The sequence below is a fragment of the Chrysemys picta genome, chromosome 13, assembly GCF_011386835.1.
Source record: "Chrysemys picta bellii isolate R12L10 chromosome 13, ASM1138683v2, whole genome shotgun sequence".
Taxonomy (NCBI): domain Eukaryota; kingdom Metazoa; phylum Chordata; order Testudines; family Emydidae; genus Chrysemys; species Chrysemys picta.
This window is the reverse complement of record NC_088803.1, coordinates 36,086,405-36,099,483: the sequence shown is the minus strand read 5'-3', so window position 1 is coordinate 36,099,483 and position 13,079 is coordinate 36,086,405. Positions and strand designations below refer to the sequence as shown.

Genomic DNA, 13,079 nt, shown 5'->3' with positions numbered 1-13,079 from the left:
CCCCGACCACCATCACCCGTCTCTTCCTCTTGGGAGTGATGGCCATAGAACCCCCATCCCTAGGACAATGCATCCCATGCCTTCCGGCCGATGGGGTCTCCTTCTGATACCTTCCCTCAGAGGGCTCTTCCAAATCCTTCTCCGCATTAGTACCTGTGCAGAGAGCCTGAAAACAGTTTCACACCTCTATCTGCACTGGGGGTACATAGGTTCTCCTCTTTCTTCCTCTGGAGGTCACATGCTGCCAATATTCTTCCCCGCTCTGCACTGCACTCTCTGATTCTTCAGCATGTTTTGCTTCCAGAACCAAACACTGACTTCTATCCAGAAAATCTTCATTTTCTCTGATGCAATGCAGGGTTGATCCTCTAACCTTCTCTTCCAATATGCAGACCAGCTCGCACTTCGTACAGATGAAGTCGCATCTGTCCTCCGGGAGAACGACAAACATGGCACATTCTGAGCAGGTCACAACAGCTGATTGCTCACTATCCATGTCTTCCTTTTAAGAGGCTCCTCGGATGTTGTATGTACTGCTCACAGGAGCCTGAAAGGCAGAAACACTTTGTGCGAACTCCCCACAGGCAATGGCAAACTCCCTCTGTTTGCCTGTCCTCGGTTAGCTGCTCACGCGATTCACAGCTGGCTGCCTTTTTATAAGGCTGCTGGCTTGAAGCAGGTGGCCCGGCTCAAAGCCTTCCCTCCAATCAACCACTCAAGGCCCACCTGGAACAAAGCACTCCCAATTCACACTTTTCAATCAAACACCCACACGGTCAAACTGTCACACTAGTCTAACAAACAAGCACACGGTCAAACAAATGGTCACAGCAGACAGACACTCGAATATTCACCCCACCAGCTCACCCCACTAGCTTCACAACATTCAGGTCTAAATACAGTACAAACCTTTTTTCTTTGACAGAGCTTTCCAGCAATAGCTCTCTCTCTCGTGTGCTGGCACTCATGCTTCATTCATTTACTTTTAAAAACATATACAAACAACCTCTGCCAGCAGGCTTTGTTGTTTTTTATTCTAGGGAGGCATTCAGTTTCTATGGAGATGGGTGCAAATACAAGAACCCAGACTGACCAGGTCAAAACCTGGTCATTCACAGGCATGAGATTTCTACCCATACATGAATTATATGGTTCTAGTAATTAGGACAAGGACCAGAATAGAATGAGCTGTGGGGGGCAGAGGACAGGGGCAACAATATAAGGAGACAGGTAGCAGCAGGGAAAGAGGGATGGGAGTCAAGGTGGAAGAAGTTAGCAAGAGGGACAGGAGTGAAGGATGTGGATGGAAGAAAGTGCAGCAGCAGGAGGGAGCTGTAGACCATGCAGAGCACAAAGTGATACAGGTCCTGGATCCGTCCTCCTCAAAATGTAAAAACCTGGCAAGTTTTGAATTCTTGGGCTCCAATTCCTTTCAATGACTGAGACTTCCCAGGTTTCAGAGTAGCAGCCGTGTTAGTCTGTATCCGCAAAAGGAACAGGAGTACTTGTGGCACCTTAGAGAAATTTATTTGAGCATAAGCATAAATTTGTTAGTTAGTCTCTAAGGTGCCACAAGTACTCCTGTTCTTTTTGAGGCTTCACAGAGGCGTCACTCCTTGGGGGTTTTGGTGGCCGCACAACCCTTTGATGGGATTATAGGCTTGAGGGTCACGATCCATATTTATTCCACATTGTGCCATGTGCAAAATCCTAGCAACGTGCAGCTACATGTTCCTACCTCATCTCAAACATCTCCTGCAAAAGCGACCCACAAGTGCAGTACTTTCATGGAAGTGACAGCAACATTAAGTCGCTTCCTTTAAATTGTGGCCCATCTGCCTCTACCCTCTGTTGCTATTGTAAACGAGACACTTGTAAACTGCAGCAGGAAAGTAACAAGGTTCCACTCCATGTCTCCGGGAGACAGTTCTCTCCCCCTCAAATAGCTTGTGATAAAACAGGGATAATGAAATTGGGCGAGGAGCATCTGAGCAACTCCACCCAAAGTAGTGTGCAGCTTGCAAGAAAAAAGCCCAGCACCATCAGGTTCCCAGGGCTGCAAGGAGCTACCCAAAGCTGACTGGAGCCTTGTCTCTCCAAATGAAATGGACAAGTGGGGAACTGGATAAGCACAGGACTTTCCACATTGTTTATCATGGCGGGTTACTTCTTTGTTTCACTCTGCCTCCTTGGGACTGGGGGGAGGGATAGCTCAGTGGTTTGCGCATTGGCCTGCTAAACCCAGGGTTGTAAGCTCAATCCTTAAGGGGCCATTTAGGGATCTGGGGCAAAAATCTGTCTGGGGATTGGTCCTGTTTTGAGCAGGGGGTGGACTAGATGACCTCCTGAGGTCCCTTCCAACCCTGGTATTCTATAATTCTAAATGTACAGGGGTTTTATTTTGGGGGACACCATTCCCTTTCCCAGAAACTCTTCTGCCAGATGCTGTTGGTTCTTGAGGAACTGGATGTCTGTTACAAATATCTAGTTCTTCTTCCACCCTATGCAGTCCAGACATCCAGTGATATCTCATCAACCTTCACCACTGCTGGGGAACCTGGCCCTCATCCACTGGGTCCATCGTTGGCTCTCACTCATTACCCTGAGCAGGTACTACTTCAAACTCTCCATTGATGGGCAAAGGGGTGCACACACTGACCCCATCTGTCACCACCTTCAGGGCCACCCCAAAAATTTGTGGATTCACAGCATTGAGCCACATCTGGGAACTTCACTACACAATGCCTGGTGCAACATCATGAACCATGCCACTCTGGCTGGCACAGTGGTCCTCAGTAAACTATGCATGTTTGATGATTTTCCCAACGTATGCAGGGGACATGACCTTTCTAAGCACCAGGAACAGTTCTGGAACAGTGTCCCAATAGTTGTGGTGGGGGCAAACAACTTAATTAGTTTTGAGAGAGAACTGGACGAATTTATGAGTGTGACTGTATGACAGGGTTGCTTGTGATGGTAGGAGGCAGGGCTCAACAGCCCTGGAGCTCACTCCAGTTTATGTCACTAAATGGTCATGCTTCAGGGTTTCAACTGACCACCTGCAGGGGTCAGGAAGGGATTCTAATTGCTTTCTGGGGTGAAGAGGGGGTTAAACCTTCTTCCTTGGAAGCATCAGGGATGGCCACAACTGGAATGGGACACTGGGACAGAGTGGGCTGGGGCTTTGAGGTGGCACCAAGCATTCTCTCTCTGAGGTGCTTGACTGCTTGGTTCTTGCTCACATGCTCAGGGTCTAAGTGATCACTACATGTGTGGACTGGAAGGAGTTTATGTTAATGTAAATCATCAGTATTAGAAATGTGAGATCTTAACAGCAAGTGTACAGAAAATGCTGTTGCTGAGACAGAAGCCACATACTGCTTTCTCATCTCTCAGATGTTACTTCTTGTTGGGTGTCTGTCACCATTTTGAAAAAGGCCTGTCACACACGTTGAACTTTGGAGGGTTCGGAGTAACACCCGCCCTACATTAGAAGTGCCTGGGATTTATTAGAGTATGATAACTCAATTGCAATGCTACATGGTCTATTGGACAGCATATGTACTCCTGTTCCCTCCCACCATTCCTCCCCCGGAGCCGCCCCTGGCCACGCTGCTCGGGACTGCGAACGCCCTGTCCTGCTGTGCAGGGGATGGGAGGGGAGCTTATGTTGGGTGCCCCCCTCCCGCTGCCCATGTACCTGGTCTCCTCTGAGCCAGGGTGACAGGTGAGGGGGGAATCGATGCTGCTGCCTCTCTGGGCCCGGGACTGCCAGCAGCCGCTGGTGTCTGAACAAGCCTTCAGGCTGCTGATCCTGAGTGCTTTCTTAAAGAGACAGTGTGCTCATACACTCACTCAGGCACATACACACACCCCTCAGCACACACATACAGACTGTTAAACATGAGAACATAAGAACGGCCATACTGGGTCAGACCAAAGGTCCATTTAGCCCAGTATCCTGTCTTCCGACATTGGCCAATGCCCCAGAGGGAATGAACAGAACAGGTAATCATCAAGTGATCCATCCCCTATTGCCCATTCCCAGCTTCTGGAAAACAGAGGCTAAGGACACCATCCCTGCCATCCTGGCTAATAGCCATTGAGGGACCTATCCTCTTTTTGAACTCTGTTATAGTCTTGGCCTTCACAACATCCTCTGGCAAGGAGTTCCACAGATTGACTGTGCGTTGTGTGAAAAAATACTTCCTTTTGTTTGTTTTAAACCTGCTGCCTATTAATTTCATTTGGTGACCCCTAGTTCTTGTGTTATGAAAAGGAGTAAATAACACTTCCTTATTTACTTTCTCCACACCAGTCATGATTTTATAGAGCTCTATCATATCCCCCCTTGGTCTTCTCTTTTCCAAGCTGAAAAGTCCCAGTTTTATTAATCTTTTCTCATATGTCAATCATTCTATACCCCTAATCATTTTTGTTGCCCTTTTCTGAACCTTTTCCAATTCCAATATATCTTTTTGAGATGGGGCGACCACATCTGCACACGGTATTCAAAAGGTGGGCATACCTTGGATTATATAGAGGCAATATGATATTTTCTGTCTTATTATCTATCGCTTTCTTAATGATTCCCAACATTCTATTCGCTTTTTTGACAGCTGCTGCACATTGAGTCGATGTTTTCAGAAAACTATCCACAATGACGCCAAGATCTCTTTCTTGAGTGGTAACAGCTAATTTAGACCCCCTCCGTTTATATGTATAGTTGGGATTATGTTTTCCAACGTGCATTACTTTGTGTTTCTCACACACACACTCTGTGACATACTCCCCTCAACACACACAGTCTCTCTCACACACATGCACTCTCTCGCACATTCCCCAACACACTCATTGTTTCTCACACACTCCCCCAAGCACCAACATGCACACTGTCTCTCACATACACACAGTCTTCCACACACATGCACTCTCACACACGTTCTCTGCCCCAACACACTCTCTCTCACACACACAGTGTCCCTCACACACAGTCCCCCCAGCACACAAAACCAGCGCTCCCTGCACCCAGGTCATTTTCCGCACTTGGGGTGTGTGGTCAGGTGAGCAACAGGAGCTGCTGCTCTCCTGCCCTTTCCTTATGCAGCCCAGGTGGGGAAAGTGACCTGGATGCAGGGAGCAGTGCTGTCCCTCCTCACAGCCCCTTAGGGGTGCGCGGGGCGAAGGAGCAGCAGTTCGAGGGGGAGCAAGCAACAATACCAGCTGTTCTGTGAATCCAGGTCAGTTTCCTCATGTGGGCATAGGAGGAGGATGAAGGGGTTAGGGGCGAAGGGGGCACAGTGAAGGGGTTAGGAGCGCAGGAGGGGAGGACAGGGTTTGGGATGAAGGCGGTGCAGTGCAGGGGTTAGGGCAAAGGGGGTGTAGGGATTAGGGGCACAGGAAGGGAGTGCAAGGATTAGGGACACGGGGGCACAGTGTAGGGGTTAGGGCACAGGAGGGGGCAGGGGTTAGGAGTGAAGGGGGTAGGCATTGGGGTACAGGAGGGGGCAGGTGTTATGGGCGCAGAGGCACAGTGCAGGGTTAGGGGTGAAGGGACGGTGGTGAGACTTGGGGGCCTAGAGCAATGGGGTGGGGCACCGCACCCACAGGGGCACCAAAATGCAAGTTCGCCCAGGGTGCCATTTCCCCTAAGGCCGGCCCTGGTGGTGGCGGCCACGGATCTGGTTCTAGGCAGAGGTGCGAGGGGCAGGGAGAGAGGCAGGCCCCCCACTGCCGGGGGGAAGGGGCAGGCACGTGCCGGAGTAAGGGGGGGCTGCCTCACCGCGCTCTGCTCCCCCCGCCCCATCGCGGAGCCGCCCGCCCAGGGAAGGGTCGCAGCCCCCGGCTCGGACGCAGGAGCATCCACCGGGGGAAGGCAGCCGCTCACCTTGGGCAGGTCGAAGGCGGACGGCCCCTGCCCCGCGTCCCGCTCGATCCTGCAGCCGCTGCTTCCCTCCATCCCGCTCTACTGGCGGGACATCGGGGCTGCCGGGACTTTAGAGCCCGGCCCCGCCCAGCTCTCGCGCCGGCCCCGCCTCGCTGACACACGCCCGCGCCCTTTCCGCGGGGCGCAGCTCGCGGCTCCTCGCAACGTGAGACCCACCGCCCCGTGGCTGCTCTGCTAGGGCGGGGAATCCCTGCAGCCTGGCGCCGCTCCCCTCTGCAGCCAGGGGCTCCCCCACGAACCTCCCTTGCAAGCTGCTTCCTCCTCTCTCCCCCAAAGACCCCGGGCCCCTCGGATCCCCTGCAACCCCGCACTGGAGACGTTGCAGAGACGCTCTGGTTAAGGCCCTGCCCTGAGGTGGGCTGCAGTGGGCGAGGCTGGGGGCTGCTGGGTTGAAGGAGAGGAGATGACGCCTGCAGCCAGGGGCCACGATGCCACCATCTCCAATCCTCAGACGCATCGCACCCTGCCACAAAGCAGGGGAGAGAGAGCAAACCAGAGGTCCATTGCAGGCCAGCAGCCAATAGCAGCCCGGGGCGGGTAGCAGATCCTGGGAGACTTGTGTGCAGGTGCCAAACCAACTGCAGAAGGAACCCTTGGCTACACTTCTCTTTTTATTGCACAAGCTCGAGCAGAGCTGGCACAAGTACAGCTCACCGAGCTGGAAATTACATCTTCCAGCTCCAAGGCAGACTCACCTTCAGCTTTGTCTCATGGCCCTTTCAGTCCTGGGCTTCTCTGTTGAGAGACTGCCCACAAGAGGGCCCACCGTTCTCTTGCACTCTCACCATTCTCTTGTGCTCATCTATCACCTACGTCATTAGGTTTTTCCAGCTCTGCAAATCCAACATCCAGCCATTGAGCCCTCCCCAGCACTTCCTAAAACAACATTAACATTCGGAGTCACAGCAGCAGCTGAAACGTACCAGATTTATAAATATTTCCCCAGAGGCTGTTGGGGCTGAGCCATCCAGCTAAAACTCAGGATGAAGGAGTATTTAACCTTTACCCTCAGTTTCTTCTTCATCTCTCTACCCAACCCTCCCCACCAACCATCACCTTAGGCCCATAGAGAAATCAAAATCATTATCATGTGACCTGAGAAGGCTAACTCTCCGGTGTGGCTGGCCTGTATTCAGGGCAGGACCCAAAGAGAAAGGACTTTTATGCACTTTGGTAGCTCTGCAATTCTTTGTTCAGCCCCTGAAGTCACTTACAGCAGCCTTAGAGCTCTCCTAACTTACGCTATGACCCCAAGCCATGGTTCTAGCATCTGGAAATAGCCAGAGCAGAGAGACTCTCCTGCCAATCCTTTTCACGACCACTCCCCTTCTCAGCTGCCCAGGGCTGCTGAGTTTAAGGCCTTTTGTCAGTGGAGCAGCACAAAGGGGCCATATCATACTGAAGAAATAGGCCAGGGATCGGCAACCTTTGGCACACGGCTCGCCAGGGTAAGCACCCTGGTGGGCCGGGCTGGTTTGTTTACCTGCTGCATCGGCAGGTTCGGCAGAACACGGCTCCCACTGGCTGCGGTTCGCTGCTCCAGGTCAATGGGAGCTGTGGGAAGCGGTGCGGGACAAGGGATGTGCTAGCCGCCGCTTCCCGCCGCCCCCATTGGCCTGGAGCAGCGAACCGCAGCCAATGGAAGCCGTGATCTGCTGAACCTGCCGACACAGCAGCTAAACAAACCGGCCCGGCCTGCCAGAGTGCTTACCCTGGCGAGCTGCGTGCCTAAGGTTGCCACTCCCTGAAATAGGCCTTGCATTTCCACAGCCTGAGAAAGTCACTGCTGTGGGCCCTTGGAATGAGCTTGGCAGAGCTAACCCCTGCCCTAGAGTACATAGGAGGGGCTCCATTTACTTCAGTGCGGAATTTGGCCCTCAGCGGCTCCTTCAGAGCAGGTCTGTCCATTGTGGCAGCAGGCCCTGCTTTGTTTATTACAAATAAGGCTGTTGATTAATCACAGTTAACTCATGCGATTAACTCAAAAAAATTAATCACGATTAAAAAGTTAATCGTGATTAATTGCAGTTTTAGTCACACTGTAAAAACAATAGAATAGCAATTGAAATTTATTAAATATTTTTGGATGTTTTTCTACATTTTCAAGTATATTGATTTCAATTACAACACAGACCACAAAGTGTACAGTGCTCACCTTATATTAATTTTTATTACAAATATTTGCATTGTAAAACTGATAAACAAAAGAAATAGTATTTTTCATTTCACCTCATACAAATACCATAATGCAATCTCTTTTTTGTGAAAATGCAACCTACAAATGTAGAGTGACCAGATGTCCTGATTTTATAGGGACAGTCCAGATATTTGGGGCTTTTTCTTACATAGGTGCCTATAACCCCCCACCACCACCACCCTCTGTCCTGATTTTTCATACTTGCTATCTGGTTACCCTATACAAATGTAGATTTTTTTTTGTTACGTAACTGCACTCAAAAACAAAACAATGTAAAACATTAGCGCCTACAAGTCCACTCAGTCCTACTTCTTGGTCAATCACTAAGACAAACAAGTGTAATTACATTTACGGGAGATAATGCTGCCAGCTTCTTATTTACAATGTCACCTGAATGTGAGAACAGACCTTCGCATGGCACTTTTGTTGCTGGTAGTGCAAGGTATTTATGTGCCAGATATGCTAAACTTTTGTATGCCCCATCATCGTTCAGCCACCATTCCAGAGGACATGTCTCCATACTGATGACGCTTGTTTAAAAAAAATAATGCCCGTTAATTAAATTTGTGACTGAACTCCTTGGGGGAGAATAGTACGTCTCCTGCTCTGTTTTACCTGCATACTGACATATATTTCAAGTTATAGCAGCACATATTGTTCATTTTAAGAACACTTTCACTGCAGATTTGACAAAACACAAAGAAGGTACCAATGTGAGATTTCTAAAGATAACTACAGCACTCGACCCAAGTTTAAGAATCTGAAGTGCCTTCCAAAATCTGAGAGGGACAAGGTGTGGAGCATGCTTTCAAAAGTCTTAAAAAAGCAACACTCCAATGCAGAAACTACAGAACGTGAACCACCAAAAAAGAAAATCAACCTTCTGCTGGTGGCATCTGACTCAGATGATGAAAGTGAACATGCGTCGATCTGCACTGCTACTGCTTTGGATCGTTATCAAGCAGAACCCCTCATCAGCGTGGACACATCCTCTGGAATGGTGGTTGAAACATGAAGGGACATATGAATCTTTAGCGCATCTGGCATGTAAATATCTTGTGACGCTGGCTACAAGAGTGCCATGAGAACACCTGTTCTCACTTCCAGGTGACATTGTAAACAAGAAGCGGGCAGCATTATCTCCTGCAAATGTAAACAAACTTGTTTGTCTAAGTGATTGGCTGAACAAGACGTAGGACTGAGTGGACTTGTAGGCTGTAAAGTTTTACATTTTTTTCTTTTGTATTTTTGAATTCAGTTTTTTTTCATAATTCTACATTTGTAAGTTCAATTTTCATGATAAAGAGATTGCATTATAGTACTTATATGAGGTGAATTGAAAAATACAATTTCTTTTGTTTTTATAGAACAAATATTTGTAATAAAAATAAATATAAAGTGAGCACTGTACACTTTGTGGTCTGTATTGTAATTGAAATCAATATATTTGAAAATGTAGGAAACATCCAAAAATATTTAAATAAATGGTAGCCAATTATTGTTTAATTATTTTTAATTGCTTGACAGCCCTGCTGTAGACACTAACAATGGGAACATTCCATCAAATCTGCTGACAACTGAGAGCCAAACCAGAACAATGAATTCTTCCTTTAAATGCCTCTGCTGCGACCATTCTGTTCAGATACCTATAGGAAGCTCATCAGCGAGTAGTACATCCACAGAACTCCGTTCCATCTAGGAGAGCTTAGAAGAACACTGCACTGGTGGTAGTCACATGACCCACTCTGAAGGTGATTTGTAGCAATTTTCCTCTATAGGAAAATGTCATTTCAGTAAAATATACACTTCAGCCTGTACTGTATAAGGTACCATTTTTACTCTGTAACTTTAGACTATTTATTTATTTCCTGTTTCCACAGATTAGAGGTTTTGCTGCTTCCCTTACTTCACCTTCCTTCTGTATCCAGCTTAGAGGTGAACGGATATTTAGCGCTGCCTACACAGACGCCTGGAGTCCTGGGGATCAGCTGGGGAGGGGTGAGGGCAGTTCCTGCTGCACTAATATTGAACACTATTAACCTGTGCTGCTGCTTTTTGGGAATCAGAAAAGGACCAAAGTTCACAGGTGCATGGACAAACTATCTGCAGACTCAGCAGCACCACACACACATGGGCACCATTTGGGGTCGGAGGGTTTTAAGATACCGTTAGAAGAAGGGCAGAAGAGGCTTTCTGTGTGTTTTGACAGTTGACAAAATTCAGACTAATTTCTTCCAGGTTCCATCCAGCTCCGAGATATTTCTTTCTGGAAAAGTTTCACACGCTGTCTCTTTGGAGACATTTTTCATGGTAAAAATTGTTTGATAAACTATAAGCTTGTTGTAATAAAGAACACACAACTCTCAGATAATAAAGTTGAGTGGGGTTTTTTTGTGCAATGGTCTCTTCCCCCCACTTCTATCCCCTGAAATGTGGAATCACAAACTCATCACACTAGATCACATCTATGTTGGGAACAGAGGGCAAGGAGCTATTTCAAATGACATCTGTGCTGTCCAGCTTCATATGCTCCCAAGTGCCGCAGCAACTTCCAGCTGAGAGTGGACTGGAAGCCGGGCTCAATAAATGCAAATCAATCCACTAGTTTGACACCAATGTCCCCTCCTATTTGCTAGAGAGCAGCTGCCCTGGCAGTGGTTATTTATCGTCTCTAGGATTGTAATTTGAACTTTGGAGCACAGGTCCTTCAGGGTCCAACCTCATACGCTCAGCACCATTGGGCTGGCTCAAGGTCAAGGTGCTAAAGGAAATGCTGCTGGTGAGGTAAGGCATCCTTGAATTTCACACACACACACACAATTCCACGTGCGCCATGACAGAAAGTGGAATCCAAATTAGGGCTCTAGAAGAGGACAGGAACTGACCTGGAATCTCATGCTGTGTTTTCCTCTCATGTCTCCCAAAGATTAATGAATGGCCCCCATGCCACCTCTAGGAATGGAACGAGCGCATTGCACCCCCACGCCACCCCAACCCCCACTTCCCACAAAACAGGAGCTGTAATCACTGGGCCACACTAACCCACAATGGCATTTCTCCCACGCTATGTAGACCGTGGCACTAGCACTAAAGCAGCTGTAAAGAGTGTAACTAGGCTGAGGCAGAAAGGGAGAGAGAAACATTCTCACATGGTGACCCAACACAAAATCTCCTTCTTGGCAAAAGGAAAATTAGAGGAGAACTTAATGTTACGAGTTCAAATTTTATCAAACCAAACAAGGCCATAAACGAGGTCAGAACATGCTGCCAGACAGAGCAGGAAACCTCCAAGGAGCCCAAGAAATGAGATGGCTGTGGAGCCAGGATAGAGACATTTATGGCTCTGAAGCCCCTAGAAAACAAGGATTTGGCAGCTAGGCAGAAGCTGCATCTGTTTTTGTTTGTTTGGTTGGTTTTGTTTTACAATCCAACAACCAACCCAGGTCAATCAGCTTCTGATGGATCATGCTGCCAACTTTGCTCCGACATGGCATGTAAGAGCCTGCTCTTGTTCCCATTGAAGTCAGTGGCCATGTTCTCAGTGACTGCAGTAAGAGCTGAGTTGGGCTTTAAATCTCCAAGTCTCCTGTTCATCCAGTCTCCCACATGCTCACAAGGAAGGGAGCAGCCAGGCAGAGAAGAGGACAGAATAACACACATCTATAAAATCAATCACTGCAAGGGATGGGCAAATCTTAGGTCTCTCAGCTCATAGAGTGTGCCTTCAAGTGTTATTTTTAGCCAAAATCAGCTGTTTGCAAACTACAATTGGACAGGAAAGACAGGTGGCATCAGGTTTCCCCTCCGAGCATAAGACCCATGTTAGTAGGGTGACCAGATGTCCCATTTTTAAAGGGACAGTCCCGTATTTAAGTCCTGCAAGTGTCCCAACTTTTTCTTTAAGATGGGCAAATTGTCCCGTATTTTCTGTCTCCTCCTTCCCCTCCCCCCCAGTAGTGGTGGGTCCACTCCTGCTGCTGGCCAGATTCTTGTCGGCAGCCAGGCACTCCCCTCCTGGTCTGTCAGCGCAGCCCCTGTCGCGTGCCAGTTCTCAATGAGCAGGGCCCCCATCCCATTTCCGACCAGCACTGGCTGTGCACTGCGAGCTGCGGTGCCTGGGGATTGCAGGTGGGGCAGGCGCCAGACACCAACTGGTTATGTGTTGTCTCTGCTGCCCACGCATCGGCCCTTTACATGCTCCCTCTCTCACCATCCCCCCTGCTTTGCCCCTTCACAACACCCCTCAGCCCCGTTGCTCCTCCATACCCCCCTGGCAGGGCGCATCCCGCTCCCAGTGCTGTGCAGAGAACCAGCCCCTGTTTGGAGCGCTCAGCTCACCAACAGCCAGGCCGGCAGGCTCCTTCCTTCCCCCACTGCCTCTGGTTCGGCTGGTGCCCTGGGAAAGCCCGACTCTCCGTCACGGCCCTGCCCGTGCCAAAGCCCCACACAGCGCTGGCACAGAGAAGCCTCTCTGCCTCTCAGCTAAGCTCTGGCTTGGCAGGGGGAAAGCGATTTCCAGCTGTTCATGCCCCAAACCTGCAGTCTCCACAGCAGCCCCCGGGGCAGGGGCTTAGCATCCTCCTCCCCACCCTGCATCCTACCCGCAGGGAGCCTGGGGCCGCCTCGTCCCCTAGGCACCCTCCCCTGCTGAATCACCTCTCCGTCCGGGTTTGCTGAACCCCCTGCAGTCAGGTTCCCTGGGCCCCGATACACAATGCATCCTGAGGGCTTAACCCCTTCCTGCCCACGCTGTAGCCAGGGGACAAGAGGCAGGTGGGTTATGTCAGTGGCCAGCAGCAGCCTGGAGGTGTTAGCTGCCTTTCAACACTGTGTGGGGAGGAAGGGACAAGCTGCTTCCAGCCACAGGGGACAGGAGACAGAGCGGGGAAGAGATGAGTTCTGCAAAGACACAGGCCGGGTCATCCCTTCCACTGC

General features: G+C 49.5%; 2 protein-coding genes across 9 annotated transcripts in view; both read right to left on the bottom strand.

Moving 5' to 3' along the window:
• Positions 1–6,040, bottom strand: part of LOC101942120 (adenosine deaminase-like) — a 67,696-nt gene extending 61,656 nt beyond the window's left edge. For 4 of the 8 annotated variants that reach the window (XM_065565918.1, XM_065565916.1, XM_065565917.1 and 1 more), the window contains exons 1-2: positions 5,888–5,977; positions 374–547 (exon numbers count right to left, since the gene is read on the bottom strand). In XM_065565918.1, the coding sequence (XP_065421990.1) occupies positions 374–496 (123 nt within the window). In that variant the 5' untranslated portion in view covers positions 497–547; positions 5,888–5,977. Of the gene's footprint in view, positions 1–373; positions 548–5,887 lie in introns of all 8 variants that reach the window. The other 4 variants (XM_065565923.1, XM_065565921.1, XM_065565922.1 and 1 more) reach the window with 2 other exon arrangements.
• Positions 1–13,079, bottom strand: part of ADA (adenosine deaminase) — a 75,635-nt gene that overhangs the window by 23,662 nt on the left and 38,894 nt on the right. The window lies entirely within an intron of this gene.